We start from the raw sequence: 18,914 nt of genomic DNA on the forward strand, positions 1-18,914 counted from the left end.
GCGAAATATTTTAAACTTTGTAATGAAATGCAGAAACTGATTTAAAACAGCACTTCAAAGCTAATATTATTGATTATATTATTGTCCGATTCCAAAGTGGCATACCTCTAAACGTTTGTAATCGCATTCCTAATCTAACTGCATTCAAAGTTTTCCATTTATTGATGGTCGAATTTTTGACCCCTGTTCATGTCCGATTTTTTGACTTTACCGTGGTTTGCCAAAAGGAGACCCAAAATAGCACCTCTGTAAGCCATATCCCTGACAATTTTTGTGCGATTCCAAAGTGGCGTTCCTCTAAACGTTTATAATCGTATTCCTAATCGAACTGCATTCAAAGTTTTTCAAATACTGATGGTCGAATTTTTGACCCCTGTTCATGCCAGAATTTTTGAGTTTTCTATGGAATAGAGGATGGATCACCCAAATCGGGATCACCAAAACCTCTAGCTTCGACAATTTAGGTCCGATTTTAATTAGAATCTTCAAAGAGCTTTGTTAAAAATCAGTGTCAGGTATAATTTTTATCCTAAGCATTTGCAGTTCAACAGAATTTTTTAAATACTAATTCCTAGCCATTTGCACAAAGATCTTGAAATTATGACCTTATGTTCGGATTTTTACGAGAACTATTATCACTACCCACCGACACATCTGATCATCATCCGCCGAACCCATGAGCGTCTTTATTAATATCGTTATGATGATATACCAGGCGGTGAAGGAGAGAATGGTTCCCCCATTAACATGAGAAACGAGAATTGTAGTCGGCACATAATTAGGTGAGTGTGTTTTCGAAATGAATATGAATATGCACCCGGGGCAAAAGAGCAGCGCCGGAGGAGAGTCTGGTTCTCCAGTTGCAGCCAAGTGGAGAGGCCACTGAGCCGCACAACAACCACCAGATTTTGAATAAATTTTGAGGGAAAAACCGGTGAGATGGACGGCGAGGAAAATCAAAATGAGGCAGAAGCCAGCGGCACAGATTCCGTGTGTAGTAGGTAACGTGGCTTTTGATCTTTGCTGCGTTTGTTTGTATACAATTTGATGGCTCGTGTTGATGGATCGTAAACGTGGAATGATGTTCGCGCTGTTGCTGCTCCTTTCGAGCACTGCTGCCCGATGATGACGATGATCAACGCAACGATGACGGCACAGTGTGTCTTTGATCATTTGCCGCGCCAGTTGGCAGTCAAAATGTTAATTTATATGTTCTGCTCCCGCCTACAATCGACAAAAAAAAAAAAAACAGGAAAAAAACTGAAAGGAAAGGAAAGGCCATGCCAGCCCATATAGCCTTATAGCAGCGCTCGGCACTAACAACTTTACAAACATGTTTGAGATTTTTATTACTGTGTGAAAATGTTCGATTCTTCCGTGAAATCCGGGCTAGTAAGGATCAAACAAATTTATGGGTGGGCGCAGCCAGATCTGGCAGGCCAGATCACTCAGTGCGGGAAAAACTTTTCATTGTGATTGATGGACGGATGGATGGATGGATGCCCATGCCACAAAAACAGCAGCGGTAGCGGCCAACAGCATTCCCAGAGGGATTTTGATTATAGACAAGTTGTCGGTGGATTTTTATTATTGTGGAAATCGATCAAACCACTTGACGGCTGATCAAAGACAGCACACAGCGAACATTTTTCGATATCTCTCGCATTTTAATGCGCGTATTTTTTATCCAATTTAATTATAGTGAATTTCGAATTTCAGTTTCGGTTTCTTTTGTTTGCGATATTAAAATGTTTTCAGCTTTCGTTTGCTGAGTTATGAAGATTCGTTTTTAATGAAAGTTGATGAGGTTCAATTGCAGTTCGAAATGTGAAATTACGATCGATTAAAATTTTTGAAAGTCAAATAAAGTGAAATAATGAAATGGTAAATTAGCGTGAAAACAGAGTGCGTTTGCAAGTAAAAAATGTACATAAATTAATAAATTGTTGATGGGAATAAATTTCAATGCTAATAAAAGTAATCACTAGGCAGCACTGATAAATTTATAAAACAATTTCCATTTTGTTAGCTGTATGAAATTTCAAATCTTTATTCGGACTTAAAGATAAAACTTCAATGAAACTATTGCTTGAATTTGAAACTTATTTATGAGAACAGATTAGATAATAAGAAGCAACATTGTTGATTTTCTTTGTGCAACTGAAAGGATAACAATATTGCATTGAACATACTTCCCCCATAACTTGATTACTCGTTAGTTGTTGGCAACAATGTGTAATAAAGCAAAACTTCCGCCGAGCAACCGAGATAAATCCGCTCAGGACGAGGACAATAACAAGCTGAGCCCGAACTGGTCCGATTGTCTGGCGGATGGTTGGTTCGTTGGTTGGTTGGTTGCCCTGGCCACATATACCCGGCAGAAAGAAACATTTGTCTCGCTTAATTTAAACAGATTTGCGAGATTATTGTCATGCCGACGTTGAGGCAGCAGTTTCAATTCGACCGTAGACAACCCGCAGTGCCAGCTGACAGATGGGGACAACGATTGGGGGGCGAATTAAGCGAATCGAGAATCCCTGAATCCCAGGGACTCTCTGCCGAATGCCCCATTCCATTCCATTCATTCGATGGGGGGGAGAAAGTTGCTGGGCAAACCAGAGCAAACCAACCGCGGTGATGCAAGCGAGTGCAAGGCAAATCTCCTGACAGCCGCGAGCCGGCAACTTTTAATGTTTTCTTTTTCTGATTGTATGGTGCTTGTATGCTTAGGCCTCGGGATTTCCGAGTGGGATGTTTGGATTGCAGAACAAATTTGCGGAGAACGTTATGCAAGTGATAGGGCGACAGATCGGGGGATCTGAAGAATGCTGCTTCTGCTGGATGATGATGATTCCCGCTCGGTCCATATTAAAAACGCTTTGAAGTCGCACCGCGGCAGCGAGAGGTGTCTGCGGCGCGATTCCAGCTCATGTCGGGCTTGACACGATCGGAGCGCTCTCTTATCCCAGATCCAAGAGCCCAGATCCCCGATCCCAGTTGAAGACTCCCAGATCAAGCCCGACAATCTGACGGCCCGACTGATGCACATCTAGATGCAGATCCAGATGCTGATGTTAATGCGGCCTGCCCACTTTTAATTGTTAATGAACGGCAACGGGTGGGGAAACTTAAGATGCACTTTTAAAAAAAATAATATATATATATAGTAATTTGTAGACCATTTACTGATATAATAAATTGTAAAAGTAATGATAAAATTATAACCTTTAAGTCGTAAAAATCGAATTTATTCTGACAATAGAAAATAGATGTTTGACAAAACAGGTTGGGAATTTTTAGATGCAATCGAGCCACAGTTCGAATAAATATTAAGGTTGTGATCATTTTATGCTTTTACTTCGGATCAAGTTCAAATATTTTTGAGCATTGTGAACTTGAAGGTAGTTTTAATTTACTTATAATAAGTTTAGCCTTGATTTCTAGTTCTTTTATTTTTTTAAGTGCACACACTCACTTGACAGCCTGAGCGGCTAACTGCCTTGGACAGCTACTCGTTTCCGGAAGTTTATCTCCGCTGCAGCGGAGCAGCAGCAGCTGCTTGAAAGTCATTAGACTCCGTCAGCCTTGTCACTCAAGCGGCGTTTTGCTACGGCTTCGAGCCGAGACTTTGAGGCTCCCTAACGGAGACAGACATTTGATCTGGCCTGTCAGCCAGAGCCATGTCAAGCTGTGTTTGGACAGCATGTTCGTATTGTCGGATAAGATGCGAAATGAGACAGGCTCTAACCCTTTGGGAGAAAATCATTCGACGGATCATGACTTAATGGTAAAAACAACTAATTGGGGAAAGGATAGGAAATCGTTTCTCGACTGAAATGTCACTTGAAATTTCCTTACGCCAAATAAGATTTTGGCAAGCAATTTGGCTTGACCGAAATTTTTTTGCATTTTTTTTTAAAGATTTCTAATAATCAACTATGCCTTGAAAAATATTACGTACAGTTCATAGAACTGTAGTAAGCCTTATTTAACAAAAATCAGACCTACAATTCGAAGGTGCTATTGAACCCTAAACTTTAATCTCAAAATGCTTCAAGCTTGTAGACCACTAATTTCGCAATGTGGATTCCAGCTAACGAGGCGCAGTTTCTGCGCTCTATTCAAAACTAAGGTAAATTTAAAGTCAGAAGATTTCGAAGAGATGGAAACCCCGGCTAACAGGCAAAGAGTTGAGCTACCAAAACCGGAGAAAAAGCTGAGCAAACGCTATGAGGAGTTTCGGGAGAAGCTGCGATCGGAGGCGCCTCAGGGACCCCTTCCTGAATGTGCACCACATCCGGCCCACGAAAAGGAGCCACTGAAGCCCTGGCCCAATAATACCAATCCACATACTGGGGAAATCGGAGGACAGGCGGGTCCAGAACCCACGCGCTATGGCGACTGGGAAAGGAAGGGAAGAGTCACGGATTTCTAGGAGAATCCCATCTTCACCTCGACACCTTTGTTTGGACAATTTCTGATTTATTAACCGCGTTAACAACAGAAGCACTCTCAATTTGTTACACGCTCGCTGGGCGGGGAAAACTGTGTGCGCTACAGTAGCCCTTCGGTAGGGAAACCAGATCAAGATGAGGAAAATCAAGATTCACCGTGCTGCTGCTGCTTCTGCGAAGGCATTACATAAATTTCATTGTGTGATTTCTTTGTGGTTTCATTCGGAGAGGATTTGTGGATGGCCCTGCCATCAAAAATAAATTGATAGCCCTTTCTTTTGGCCGTCGGCAAGGGGTTCTCAGAATAGAGAGTCGCGACCGAATCTTCTACTCCCATTATTTATGGTTCAGGGGCAGAGAATCGTGCCTAAGTTGAAATTATTTGGAGTGCTGTTTGGTGGGGCTTCAGTCGAATCGTTTCGATTCATTTGAAATTAAGGCGACAGTTTACGTGATTTTTATTAGAAAAACTTCTGTTCGTCTTGGGTATCTGTATTCGGCTTCTAATTTTGTAGCCTGAGTGCGTTTGACGAAGACACATAAAGGGGGTTTTTAAATGCCATAAATTTCATTGTTAAGGCCCTGAAAAACGTTTTTGTGGTTTAGTGAAATTTGTTGGAAATTTTCGAAGAAGATTTGCAGCTGTTTTGCTTTGACACAGTGTCTGTTGACATTTTTGTGGGCTTAACTCTGGATTTGTTAATGAACACAAATAGAAAATTGGTGAAATGCTTATAAATCTTTCCCAGCTAGTTAGTAATACAACTATTTATTCCAACGATCAATGACTTAAGAAATTTCAACGCAATCCGTTAATTCCAAATGTACATCATCATCTATTTACACCTCTAATCAAACGCCGACGCCGGCAAAACGCCAAATCAAAGATCAATCACAATCCTACAAATTAACCACATAAAATGCTTGAAAGAAAGATAAATTCCGCATAAATTCCAGGAAATCCACGAAATGCTTTAATGTATATACACGAAATTACACAGCAGCTAGCAGCTGACTCTGGTAATCCACGAAAAATTCCCCAAATCGACAACTTGCCCAATGTTCAACAGAACAGCGCGAGAAGCGACGACTTCCTCCATAGTCATCCATCAAATGCGATTTTCCCCTTTGACGAAGGACGGCGGGTTGAAATGGCCCCTGCAACGGCAATTATTTCGTCTATTTTATTTTTAAACGAAATTAACGTGTTGCTTGTTGTTGCTAATGTGTTTTTATTACGTGAAAAGTAAGGAAAACACACGCATACCGCTCTTCTCAAGATCATTTTATAACCCAAACCCAAACCGAACGGAACGGAACCAATACGATCCAATCCCGTATACCCGTCTCCATTTCGAAGATCCTCTCCTGTTGCGCCGCTTGGTCGCAAAGTAGTAGGCGCTGATTGATAGAACAAAGTGAAAATCAAATAAAAAACAAAACATAAAATCCCCCAACTGAACCACATTGCGGCGCAAGATCAAAGACCGCCCCTCGATCTGTAATGACAGCTTTGATCATTGTTTTGCCTTTGATTTTTTCCGGTTACGTTTCTCTCTCACTTGGCCTGTTCTCTTTTTTTTTGGTTTTTGGTTTTTTTCGACTGTGAGATGGTCGAATGCATACGATCATCAGTCTTGTCGAGCCGAGAGATCTCGATCATATCGAGAAAGTACTTGGAATTGCGGGAACGGGTGGCCAACAGGCTGTTTACGATCCATTTCGCACCCACTTGAGAGATTTCGCCCATGCCGAATTCATTTACAACTGGCGAAAACTCAGCACCGTCGGCACTTTCGAAGGCTCTTGCCGGAATTGGGGAAACTACACGTCTTAAACAAGTATTCACGATAATATGAGTCAAAGACTTACAAAACATTCATGCACACAAATTTCAGAACTATTAGAATAATTAGAAATTGCTAGAAAATTGTTCTGTGGCTTTTTTATTATATTTCTTCTTTTAATTTTAATAGAATTTTGCGTTCTCATGTTAAAATTTATTTTAACAGACAAACTTACTAAGCTTTAACTCTGAAGACGTAAATTCACAATTTAATATCGCATTTTTATATAAACCTTTAACCGTTTATCTTTTTGAAGGTTACTAATGTTCTCCAATCAAAACGTTTTGTTTATTCCCCGGAATAAAATGTGTTAGTGATTTATTATTTTGTAATCGCCTTTCGACAATTTTGTAAAGACATTTATTAAAAAAATTACTGAAATAAATCACTACTGAGTCAACATGGTAATTTTAGCTTTAAAATTAATTTTAAACACCTGCGTGTAAAAAGCTCTTAAATAATCTTGCTAATCAACTTTTATGAAATCTTAAATCTTTTAAAGAAGGCTTTATATGGCAGTAAATTATTATAAAATAAAAATTTTACCAAGTCATTGTCAATCCATTCTTAACACAAACCCAAAAGCAGGATCATGTAGACAGTGAGGAAAATTGAAGAAAAAAATGCGGGTGCCAAATGGAAGCAGCGGGAGAAGGTGAAAAATCGGCAAAATATATGACCAACTATTATGTTATTGTGTGAACGTGCACTGATTTCACCAGCCGGGCTTTTGCTTTTGTTCACCGAACAGTGTTTTGTTGGGTGCGCCCATGAACACGGGGTTTTCCACCCACCGCCCACCGCTATTCCACACGGAGAGGGCGTCTTATCGGAGCGTATAACATATATCATTGACACTTTGACATTGCCAGTTTGGCTGCGGGGAAGGGGAGGTTGCGAAGGTCCAGGGCCATGACCAACAGGATTTTAGTACTTTTCAAAATGGCACTTAATCATGGCAGCCGCCTGGCGCAGGAAAATGCGGAAACTGGCAACAACAAGGACACACACCAAGACGTAATCGCATGTGTTCACGCTTGAAAGGATAACGACGACATGGTTGGGAATCGGTATTGGAACTCCCGCTGACTACTTCCCTGATTCCTTCTCCTTCCCCCAAACTCCTCTCCTGGCGTATCGACCAAAGCGAAACAAGATTAATGACTTGGCAAAAGGAACTCTCAGTGCGAAAATCTATATGTGTTTGTGTTTGTTTGAGTGTGTGTGTGTATTGGGATGGCTCCTTTCTGGCATTCGATAAATTGTTTGCTACTTGGACTGTCATTAGTCGAAAAGTTTGTTTGTTATTGTGTTAAGTGTTATTTGTGTGCTCACGTCCAAGTGTCAGGCTCTTTGGCATTCCTCTTCCTCTTCCTCTTCCACGGCACCATTTTCACTTTTCCTCTCCGTCGTTTATCACTTTCGTTCTCGTCCCGCCGAAGGATAATATTCGCCTGTCATAGATGACTCACACCTTCCATCTCGCTAAGCCAGTGATGACCGCAAAAAAGCCGTGGAAGAAAAATTAGTGAAGCTAGGGGAAAAATAAAAGAGAGATGGCATTCCTTAATGATCGCTGGGTGACTTTTGAAATGCAAGATTTATTGTTCCTAGAGAAGTGATATGGGGGATTATATTAACCGAACTAGAGGATGAGGAATGGTTTTAAGCTACAGTCTATAGTTTTATTATAAGTCAGGCGTTTCAAGAAGTTTATCAATTTTTTTAATATATTTATAGCCGTAAAAATCGCCCTTGAATCAATAAACTAATTCTTTGAACGCCATTTTTTGTTGTATTTTTTCAATTTCTTTAAAGTTCCATTTTATAGTGGAATCCCTTCACTCCCACGACAAAAAACTGCCATAAATTCATTAGCGAAAAATGTTGAAGAGCGCGCCAGCGGAAAAGGACGCGGAGTCAAAGGACCAAACATAAACAGGAAGCAGAACGCGATGGCCGCAATATACAACAATTTACAACCTAAATCAAATGCAGTTGAATGACCAACACAGACGCCATAAATCACTTGGCCGCTGGGCTCCAGACGATGGCTCGGGTTTCTAGCCAATATTTTAGAGAGGCAAACCCACCCAAAACGGTTGGGCAAACAAGGCGGGGAAAGGCGGAAAAGGACTCGAAATCCGAGACCAAACGGAACAGGGAAAGGAAAAAGATTTCGTGAAAAGGGCAAATGCAATATGTTATCAAATAAAAATGTTACAAGCGACGACAGGGGAAAGGCGAACGACAAGCACCGAAAAGGAAAGAAAGAAATGTGTTGCACAAATTTATTAGAAACCTTAACTAACGAGCAATATCCTTAGTGGATCGGGGTTGTACTCCTGCTGCTGCTGCTGCTTACTGCTACTTTTGCTGCTGGATAGAATGAAATCCAAGTGATGTGTCAAATGTTAAGACATTACAAAGCACTAAAAGGCACAAGGACAAGCCCCAGTGGAGGTGGTGGTGGTGGTGCTCCGTCGAGCAACAGGAAAACAAATCGAACGTGTGCCCAATGCCATCAATCTTTTGTTTTTATTGCCAGCCCAAGGTCCCTGTCAAGCGATTCTCGTGAATTCTCAGTCAGGATTCAGGGTTAGCGGGATGATTGCGGGGTGCAGGACATGTGTGCGACAGTCGGGCAGTCGGGACTTGTGTGCCCGACATTAACTCGACAGGATAACAAATCTGTTAAATGTGACAAACGAGCTGAGTGCGCTGGTGTGCGTTTTCAGTATTATGTGAGCCATCTCGGAAGAAAAGGCAAAAGGCCAGGCAGGAGTCAAGTTATGTGGGCGGCAGGAGCAACCTTCACCTTCTCTTATACCCATTCCTACTTCGATTCCCATTCCAATTCCATGTCCTGTGGTGTTTCCATTGACCTTTTCCCGCTGCGCATCCCCTGATCCCAACTGATCTCTCCTGTTATGTTTTTATTGTGTGTGTCTCGCTGCTTTTTGTGGGAGGAGGTGACCCGGCAAGAACTGTCACTGGCTAACGATGATTTCATGGTGGTCAAAATGCAATAAATTTTTATTGGCACCTATTATTGAGCGACACACATAGAAGACATTTGGCCCAGTACAATCCAAGCCGAAAAAGGAGCAGGCAATTTATGAGCCAGGCTATTGGCCTGCTGCAATTTCTTTCCTTTTCAGTCCGCTCACTGTGCATGCATGTCACACAGGTCCTTTTCGAGGTCCTGGTCTTGAACTGACAAAGACGTCCTGCGGCGTTTCAGCTCGCACTCATGACAGTTTTATTAACCTGTTTACGAACCTTGGCGACCCTGACTCCGATTTTATGAAGGATTTAACAGACTAATAAAGACAAAAAGATTATGGCTAAACGTCCCTGTACTTACAGGATTTTATTTAAATGTTTACAATCAACTCTTTGAGTAGAATTCAAACGTGAAAGGAATGTAAACTAAAATGCTTATTCAAACTAATAGAAAATTTAATAAATGATTTTTTTTTCACTGTTCTTTAGTATTATAATACATTTATTCATACCATATCCACCCTGACTAATTTCTACCAAACTCATGGACTGTGGAAATTAATAACACGAGCATTTAAGTTTTATTTATGTTATAATTTCCATAGCTTTAATCTTATAATACTCTGAAAACCCCAAAAACGCCTCTCATGTAGACTAATTTATTTCAACATTTTTCACACTAAATGCCATAATTTATGTTGGCGGCGGCATTTCCATTTTCATGCCAGTTCAACCTCCTTCACGTCGTTGCACATTTTAATTTTTCTCGCTTTGACTGGGTGATGCCTCATAAACAATATTAAATCTTCTTGCAACCTCCCTTCGGCGTTCCCTTCACCCGAATCCCATCGAACCGAGAGGCATGCGATAAAGGAAATATCCCGAGACGGCCTAAGTCCCATAAAAAGTTATTTTTCGCTTTGTTTCTGGTACCGCCTTCTCATTTTCTAAATGTTCCATGACCTGGCGCTATTTTTGTCTGCTTAACTCGACGGCCGGCGAAACAGGAGGGAAAACTCTTTTTGAAATACAATTTACAATTTACAACTGAAACTTACCGGCACTGGTGGCACACTCGTTGTCAGCAAATAAACACGGCACAGAACATTTCAAAATTGGACAGTTTTCTCTTTTTCAGGAGAATTTTCTTTTAGTTTTCTTGAGAATAAAATTCAGATTTATTGTTTCCATTTAGTTACGGCACAACTTGAATGATTAAAGAAGTTTTAGAGCTATTTAAAAACTCCTATATTTTTTTTAAACTTACTAGCAATGTACACGCTTTTTAAAAACTGTTTGCAAAAGTACCTATATATTTCCGCTGAAGAATTTTTTGAATAATTTTTAAACATTTGCTGGTACATTTTTTATATTGTCATTTTCTGTGATTAAATTGAATTTTCCCCATGCCGGATGTTGTTTGTGTTTAATCGTTTAATTCAAATGTCCACACCCCCTGAGGAAATGTATTCTATCAGGAGAAACCAAAACAGGCGGTTTGCTTCGTTGATGACGCTGATGATGGGTGGACGTATTTTATTTTGTTGATTGCCCTAATATCTTGAACCATTTTCCGACTGATTTATGTGACATATTTATGGGCGTTCGCTTTGAATATGGTTCACTTTTATGGAACATGCTCATTAAACGTTCGAAATGTTGACTGCGGCTGCAAATGGCCAGAGAAAACTGCATCAGATGAGTAGTATATATACAATGGAAAATCCGTAACGAAAACTGGAACACACAATATGGAAATTGACTTCTATTGTCATTTTTATTGCCTTTACTAATGGTTTTTGGCTTGTCACGGTGAATTATGGCCAGGCAAACACACACATACATAGAGATAGGTGCCAGGGACACGCTTTCAGTGCGAGGGCGGCGGTCAAGGATAACGGCCATGGAAAAGGGCCACAGAACAGGACACACACACACTCCTTCCCCGCTTTCCCGGTTCCCCGGATCCCTGGCCATCCGATGTCAGCAGGCAGCAGGCGGCTGGCAGCAGAAGTCAAACGAATTTATAATTTATGGCCCACACATTTGCTTGCAGTTGAGCGTAAAGCTGAAAGATGCACGTAGAACGGCATCTCTAGGATTTGCTCTGGACACCCAATCCATTATTGTTCTCATATGGTTTCCAGTTTGTCAGCAGCCACAACGACAGATGTATTTTATTTCAAAACAGGAGGCGGGAGGATAGACACAAGGACACTTTCGGGTTGGCCTCTCGCCATGCGTCCGTCGAAAATGTCAACAATTTATTTGGATCTCAACATATCAAATGGTCGACTTGATGCATCGAATTGTGTGTTTGAAAAAGAATTGTCGACAAAGAAGATTTTCAGCTACAGATGGTTAAATGGGGAAAACATTTGGGCTTATCTGGTCATGCAACTTTTTAACAACTAAACATTTTCTTTATTTCTGGTTTAGTTGAAAGACTTTTAAAAGATTTAATGGATAGACATTAGACATATTATTGGAAACCAGTATTACGTTTTAATAAGTATCCAACCCATATTATTATTTTAAAAGGTCAGAAACGCAACGATTAATCCTGATCTAAGTCACAACATACTATTATAGTTTATTGAGTGCTTAATTTAATAGTGCAAAAATTTTTAATCTACCTTGAACTATCATAAAAAGTCACTTAAAAGATCAACCAAAACTAACATTAAGCTCAATAGAATTAAAAGCATACTATTAACCGGCAGGTCTGTAGTTACTTTGTTTTGTAACTCATTTTTATCTTGAACTATAAAGTTAATCTGCATATGTTTTTGTATTATTTATTAACTTATTAAATATTCCTCCAAGTAGAATTTCCTAGAATAGATTGATCTAGGCCTCGTTCAACACCCCTTTTCTTTATGTTACTGCCAACTGGGGAACACCCACAATTTTTCATTAGTATGAGGAGCGTGCAATTATTCCTATAATAAACAAAAATATAAAACGAAATCGTGGACAGGAAATCTGGCGCTACACGCGCACACCTTTCAGATATCAGATTGAATGGGATGGGTTCGTTTGGGTTGGGGATGAGGCCAAACTTATTTATTATTATAATTTTTTCGTTGGCCAGCTCTTCTCGAAATTGCCACATAAACAAATCAAATGTAATAAAACTCAACCCATAAATTATCAAAAGTCTTCGCACATTCACACACACCCACGTTCATCCACTCGACGACGACGACACACGACAAAAAATAATCGTAAGGAACATAAAAACTGTGTCATAATAATAAATTTAGTTAGAATTTTTGTTGAGAAAACTCCCTCGCGGCTTCCTGCAAGTGAGTTTGGCGATGGGCATTTTCGGATTTTTATGATATATTTTATGGGTTTTTATTGTAATTACGTACAAATTTGTGTGCGTTTATAAATTTTATGAGTTTTCGCCTTTTCCACGAAGCCATAAAAATATGAAATTCATACAAAAGAAATCGGAGGTATGAAGAGATAAGAACAGACACGTACAACACGGCGTTAAAAGGGAGTGTCGTTCCGCAGACAATGTAGCCTTAACTACTATATAGCCTAACTGTCCCATCACGTGCATCTGCTTGGCACATTTGCTGTTTGTGGAAATTGAAATGGGTAGTGATGGTGGTGCTGGTGGGGGAGAGAAAAAAAGGGAAAAATCGAGTCATTATCGAAGGCAGTCGAGTGGCTGGCGCCGAAGCCCCAATGCGTTGCACTCACACATATAGTTATTAAAAATTATGCCGCATATACCGAAACCGAAAACGAACCCCTCTCTGCCCATAATTACATGAAATTTTCGTGGAAATTCAGAACACCCGCCGCATCTCATCCCATTCCCCATCCAATTCCCCGCCAATCGACACTCTCTGCGCCGATGCTACGTGGCATAATTAAAACGAAATGCATTTTGGGGCCGGAGGAGGCACGCTTCCCTGCCTGATTTAATAAATGGTAATGTGCTTAATGGTTTTTTATGACAATTAGTAGTTGTAATTTCTGGAAATCATAACCGTGTACGAGTGGCTGTGCATGACGCCAGCCATCACACACAGTAATGACTTAACTTGGTCCGCGGAGTGGTGTGCTGGTGGTGGTGGTTAGTGGTGTTGGCCAAGAGAGCGTTTGCATTCCAATGAAGTGGGGGAAATGCAGCCGCCGCTGAATATAATTATGGGGCACATATATTTTCAAAGAGGAGTTTCCGGAGCAACATTGTATCGCGATAAAACAGCCCGTGCTCAGAGATGTATGCGCATACTATTTTATCTTCGCGAGTAATTATTGGCTTCAAATGAATAAGTTAACTCAGGCATTTACCCTTTGCCTGGCTTAGGCCTAGAAAATGAGTCATTAAAGCTAACAACCGAGGAGGAGAGTTTAACATGTCGAAGCTTATTACACTTGTAATAAAGCAAATGATGTATTGTTTTAATAGCAGCCTTAAGGTAATGTACTTTAGCAACTTTGTAACTGACTTACATAACTGAAACCAGACTATAAACCTAATGATCGCTGTCCTTTATAAGGGCAATTATTTTAGTTTGTATATTAAGGTTGAGGAAGTTACAAGATAATAGTAAGGAAACCTCATTTAAATTGAAATTATGAGAACCTGTTCAAGAACTATGAATAATATTTACCTTTATTTTTGGGATTATAAATAGGAACTCTGCCGAATTTAAAAATATTCTTGAAAGAGTGATTTTTCATTAAAATATACTATTGTGTAGTGAATTTATTTAGCCAACATTACTGGTTGCTCGCTGGTTGTAGGCCTTCCCCAACTGCAGCTGCAAATGACTTGATGCGATCGACATGAAGAGTTAAGCAGGCAAAATCCAGCTCGGGAGTCAGACATTCGAGCCGGGTGTAAGCCGAAAGCCCTTTCATTCGCCACTGTGCCAGAGAGCCTCTGTGTCGAACGAGGCCCCTTTCCTAATTCTCTGTAGCTACGAGTCGGATAATTACAAAATCCGCTTAACCTCAAACGTTGTGTAATTCAGCGTACCACAGCGTCCACATAACTGTAGCAAGTCGGCGGTAATTGTAGGCAAAATGGCTGGGGAGAGCCTAAATGTGTCTGCGCAAAGAAAGCGGCATGTTAAGTACTTAATAAAATATCCCACCGTGGCAGGAACTAAGCCGGCAACAAGGTTTCCCCGATCCCCCGATTTCAACTATGTCGTCGCCTCTTTGCCTAATGCGTTCATTAGCGGAAAAGCTACCTCAAAGTGTATGCGTTGTTGTGGAAAAATGCTAACCAAGCGATTCTGCCAAGGCAGATGGTAAATGGTAAAAGGTAAAACGGAAAATGGTAAATGGGAAATGGGAAAAAGCCCATGTGCAATGCGATACCCCTCGACAAACGAGCGAGTGTGTAAGTCTCGGTGCTGAGCGTGTGCTGAGTGCTTAAATACTTAATGCGGTTGACTGAATTTTAGCGCATACTTATTCACTTACTTAACCCGAAAACAGAATTAAACCCAGCCAGCCACGGCTGAGAAACCCGCCGTAGGAACGGCAGAAAACCAGCTCGGTAAGCTGACAACGACACCGAGCGAGCGAACAGTAGTCCTATATGCCAGACATTTACGCCCCTCCCAAAAAAAAAAAAAAAAAAAAAAAATACAAAAAAGGGAAGGAAAAAATATGCTGTGGCATTTGCAGAGCTCATCCTACTTTTGTCACATGCGCTTCACTTCCCGGACTGCCACACATATTGCTATAGTGCCACATATAGTGGCAAACCAACTGGTGACCCTGGTCAAGTTCCGTTCCACTCGGTTCCGTTCGGTTTGGCCTGGCCCGGTTCCCATTGGCCACACCCACTGGCCGGACCTGCTTATTTAGTAGTTACCACTTCCTGTCGCCCGGCATCCTTGTCACTGCCGCTCCGGGTTAACCTCAATGCCCCAGGTCCGGGTAATGTGTTCACACTCTTGTATTTGTGGTTGTCCACGTTCAACCATGTCGAAAGGGTATATGCACTAGGTAAAAGAGCTTGATCCCTTAAAAAATATAAATAATAATTATAAGCTATATAAAGTCGCATAGGTTTATTTTATGAGTCATATAATACATAACAATTTTAAAACTAGTGTGGCCAAATACTGTTTAACATTTTATAGTCTTTAAAAATTATATTTAGTGTGGTCAAATCAGTCAGATTTTATAATTGTTTTGTTTTGGATAATATAATTGTTTACCAATTTATTATTCTTACAAAATATTAATAACTTTTAAAATACAAGTGAAACACAAACAAAAATTATTTAAATTTTTTAAATTTTTAAAAAATATTTTGACAATGAAGAGTATTTCCTAAACGACTTTTGTAATTTTTCCCCATTTACCTTTCAACATCATCATCGCTTGACATTGCAAAGGTGCAAAAAGGTTTGTTCATTCTTATTTAATCTTCTGCGGGCTTCGCCCACTGACGAAGGTACCAATCAAATATATATATATACTTATATACACACATTCCACTACAGCCGACAATTAGCAACGTGTGGTTTTCGACAGCTGCCTCAAATTGTTTCACATGACCGGCCAACAACCCGTATCCTTCTGATTCTACCAAGTCTTTCCAGAGCGGACAAAGCTAATTGACTTTTAATTGAAGGTTGTTACTGTTACCTGGTCGAAGTATCTCCTCGAGAAAGCTGATTAATTGTACACCCCATGCGAAAGTATTGAGTAAATTACACACTTCGGTCGCAACAGTTTGGAAATCTTTAATTACTTCCCTGGGGGGATCTCCTATGGCTTCCCATCTATTGATCACTTGGGCACCCACGTTTGCCCTAATGTGGCTTAAGTGTAGTCTGTGTGTACTTAATATCCGGATGAAATGTAATTAGCGGTAAAACCCTACAAGTACCCCGTAATCCTCGACTAAGGGTACGCAAAATGGATGTGACTATTGCTAAGTACTAAGTACCCTGAAGAGCTTCAGAATGGATGAATTACTGCAGAAAAGCGATATTAAAGTGGGTAAGCTTTTGGTATTCACTTGATAAAATGTTAAAGTGTTCTTTAAAGACTGACTCTTACCAATTTGCATAGTTTATAGTTAACTAACCATATAAAACAGTTATTAAACATTCAGTTTCTAAGAAGCGAAGCGCACTGTTTCAAACGGTTAGCCACAAATTAAATCCCCTCAGCGTTGTTATTCATAAGCTAATCAAATTGCCTAAACCGAAAGTAAACTGATTGGAACAAAATGCATAATCGATAAGCCTAATGGACCGGCGGCTGAATCGACTCCCCCAAAAACTCATTTGGCTAACAATAGCAAAGCACATTCCGAAAGTACAAATATGCAGATCGGCTTAATTATCATCAATTTCAAGCAATTAAAATGTCTGCCCCTGAATGTGGGGATGGAGCTGGAGCTCCCCAGTTTGGAGCTCCATAACCCTAAGCCCATCCAGCTTGTAAAACAAGCCGCAGCAACTACAACAACGACGACAGCCGAACAGATAACAACATGGTCGATGGGGAGGAGGGCCCACTCTAACCGGCAGCAACAGGAAGACAACTCAACGACGCTTAATTAATATAAATACAAATGGTTGGGGCTGTCAAGGGAGGTGGTGAAGGGGATAGGAGGGGACAGGATAGGACAGATCGGATAGGGGAAGGCGCCAAAGTACGTTGACAATTACTTATAGGATTTTGGTATGCCAGAGTGCGTGTGGCTGGCTTGATGAGGTTTTGAGGGGGAGTAGTCTTCGTTCGAGTAGTCAAGACGCTCTGGGCGCCAATAAAATGAAAATTTCCATAGTCTCCTCAGTGCACAGCGATTTCCATAAGTAGCTGGCAGGTATAAAGGCAAAGAGATACAATCGAGGGGATTGGATTGGTATTCTCCCACCCCCCTCAAAATCCCTTTTAATACTGCCACACCGGCTGCATATACAATTAGTGTGGCAAGCTCAAAGTTTAGGGAAGAGGATGGGGGCAAATTAAGGTGCATAATTACAAGACCCAAAACAACCATTTTGTGGTTAAGCATATTAGATTTTATTAACTGCACAACTACTCTCCCACCCACCTGGAACCCCCGTCATTGGCTTTTAATGGGCTGGGTTATTTTCAGGTTGGTTGGGCTCGTTTGGGTTTTACGTGACCATATGCAGAAGATATATTGCCTGGCTGTTCTGAAGGGAAATTAGCAATAAATCATTGAGACAGGCGAATAGTTTCTACGCCTGTGTGGGACAATAACTTTGCTTAATCGAGTTAAAACGTTTCAATTCTAAAATAGTACACAATTAACAAAGAAAATGTGGTGATTTTCACAATAATATACAACGTTTTGATTATAAAATGGTGCAAAATAAACAAAGAATATGCAGAGATGTAATCACAAATCAATTATAAACTTAGAACTATCTACATATTTATTTGTTCCCGTATTTTCTAAAGCAGTAGAATTCACTTATGAGGATAATACAATGAATAAACATTAAATTTATTTCATACACAAGTACTTCATTTTTTTACTTCTCTTTAATATTTATAATTATTGTTGCCTTTTCCCCAGTGTATCTGTACAGATTGCTATAATAGTTCCTCTACGAGTCACCTTCGTTTCGAGCCGGATAGCAACCACCCAATTAAGCTGTCCCATTTTGATGAATGACAGCTAATTGCGAAAAGCGCCTCGAGAGTCCTGTTATTAAAACGGGCAAAAAGCGGATACCCTTGCCCTCATCCAGCGCCTTTCACTTTAATCAATTTTAAAGTGCACGCAGGCAAGTCCGTTAAATGACCCAACAACCAACAGAGCGACCATAAAACCCTAAAAAGGACGCCATTAAAAATCTGCAGTGGAACCCGCAACCAGAAAAAAACGTGTGCTAAATCGCTGATGACTATGCGGCGCCAATGGGGCAATTTATACGGGGTTTTTTTTTTAAGGGGGACCGAACCCACGAATGGTTAATTCCCACTTCCGTTGCCATGGCATATGGACCCTATGCACCCGAACTCTAAACTCCGTAGACGGCATTAAATCTAAGCCGCTGAAAATCTTTACCATCGAAATCCAGTGGCATCGTTCGCCTTTGATGTGGTTCAAGTTCAAGTCGTTTCGTTGTCTGCCAATTTGGCACGTAATTTAATATTAATTTGTTAAACTTCATTCAAGGCGCCTCCCCCAAATGAACCCCGCACCTTTTTTAGTTGAAATGAATAAGAATAAAAAAAAAAAGAAAAGAAAAAAAGATTCATCGGCGGAGAAGATTACAGCTCACCGTTCGCTCGTTAGTCGGCTTAAACGTTTTCATTGTTATGCGTCTTGGCAACGCCTCCAACGCGAACCAGGCATTCTGATTTAAGGACTGAAAACTGGTGTCCAGGGTTTGGGGGATTCTGGATTCTGGGCTCTAAAAACGTGGAGATCCCAGACTCCAGTCGCTCCGATCCTTTTATGTTTGCTCGACATAATTACGTAGCTGTCGGCCGTTTGTGGCGTTGGCCCGGCCTGAAATCATCATCATCGCAGTTGGGCGATCAGCCAGCCCGTCCCCCAGCCCACTGATTGTTATGTATTTTGATAGGTTTCAGCGAAATCAGGGCCCTAATGGCAACGCGC

At 40.7% G+C, this 18,914-nt stretch overlaps 1 protein-coding gene across 1 annotated transcript; it reads left to right on the forward strand.

Annotated features, from left to right (window-relative positions):
* The first annotated feature begins 3,984 nt into the window (after positions 1 to 3,984).
* LOC108090017 (succinate dehydrogenase assembly factor 4, mitochondrial) lies at positions 3,985 to 4,551 on the forward strand. Its single transcript, XM_017188517.2, has one exon. The coding sequence runs from the start codon at positions 4,049 to 4,051 to the stop codon at positions 4,433 to 4,435; it is 387 nt and encodes a 128-aa protein (XP_017044006.2). The 5' UTR covers positions 3,985 to 4,048; the 3' UTR covers positions 4,436 to 4,551.
* The last annotated feature ends 14,363 nt before the right edge of the window (positions 4,552 to 18,914 follow it).

This window comes from Drosophila ficusphila, unplaced genomic scaffold (genome assembly GCF_018152265.1).
Source record: "Drosophila ficusphila isolate 14025-0441.05 unplaced genomic scaffold, ASM1815226v1 contig_830, whole genome shotgun sequence".
Taxonomy (NCBI): domain Eukaryota; kingdom Metazoa; phylum Arthropoda; class Insecta; order Diptera; family Drosophilidae; genus Drosophila; species Drosophila ficusphila.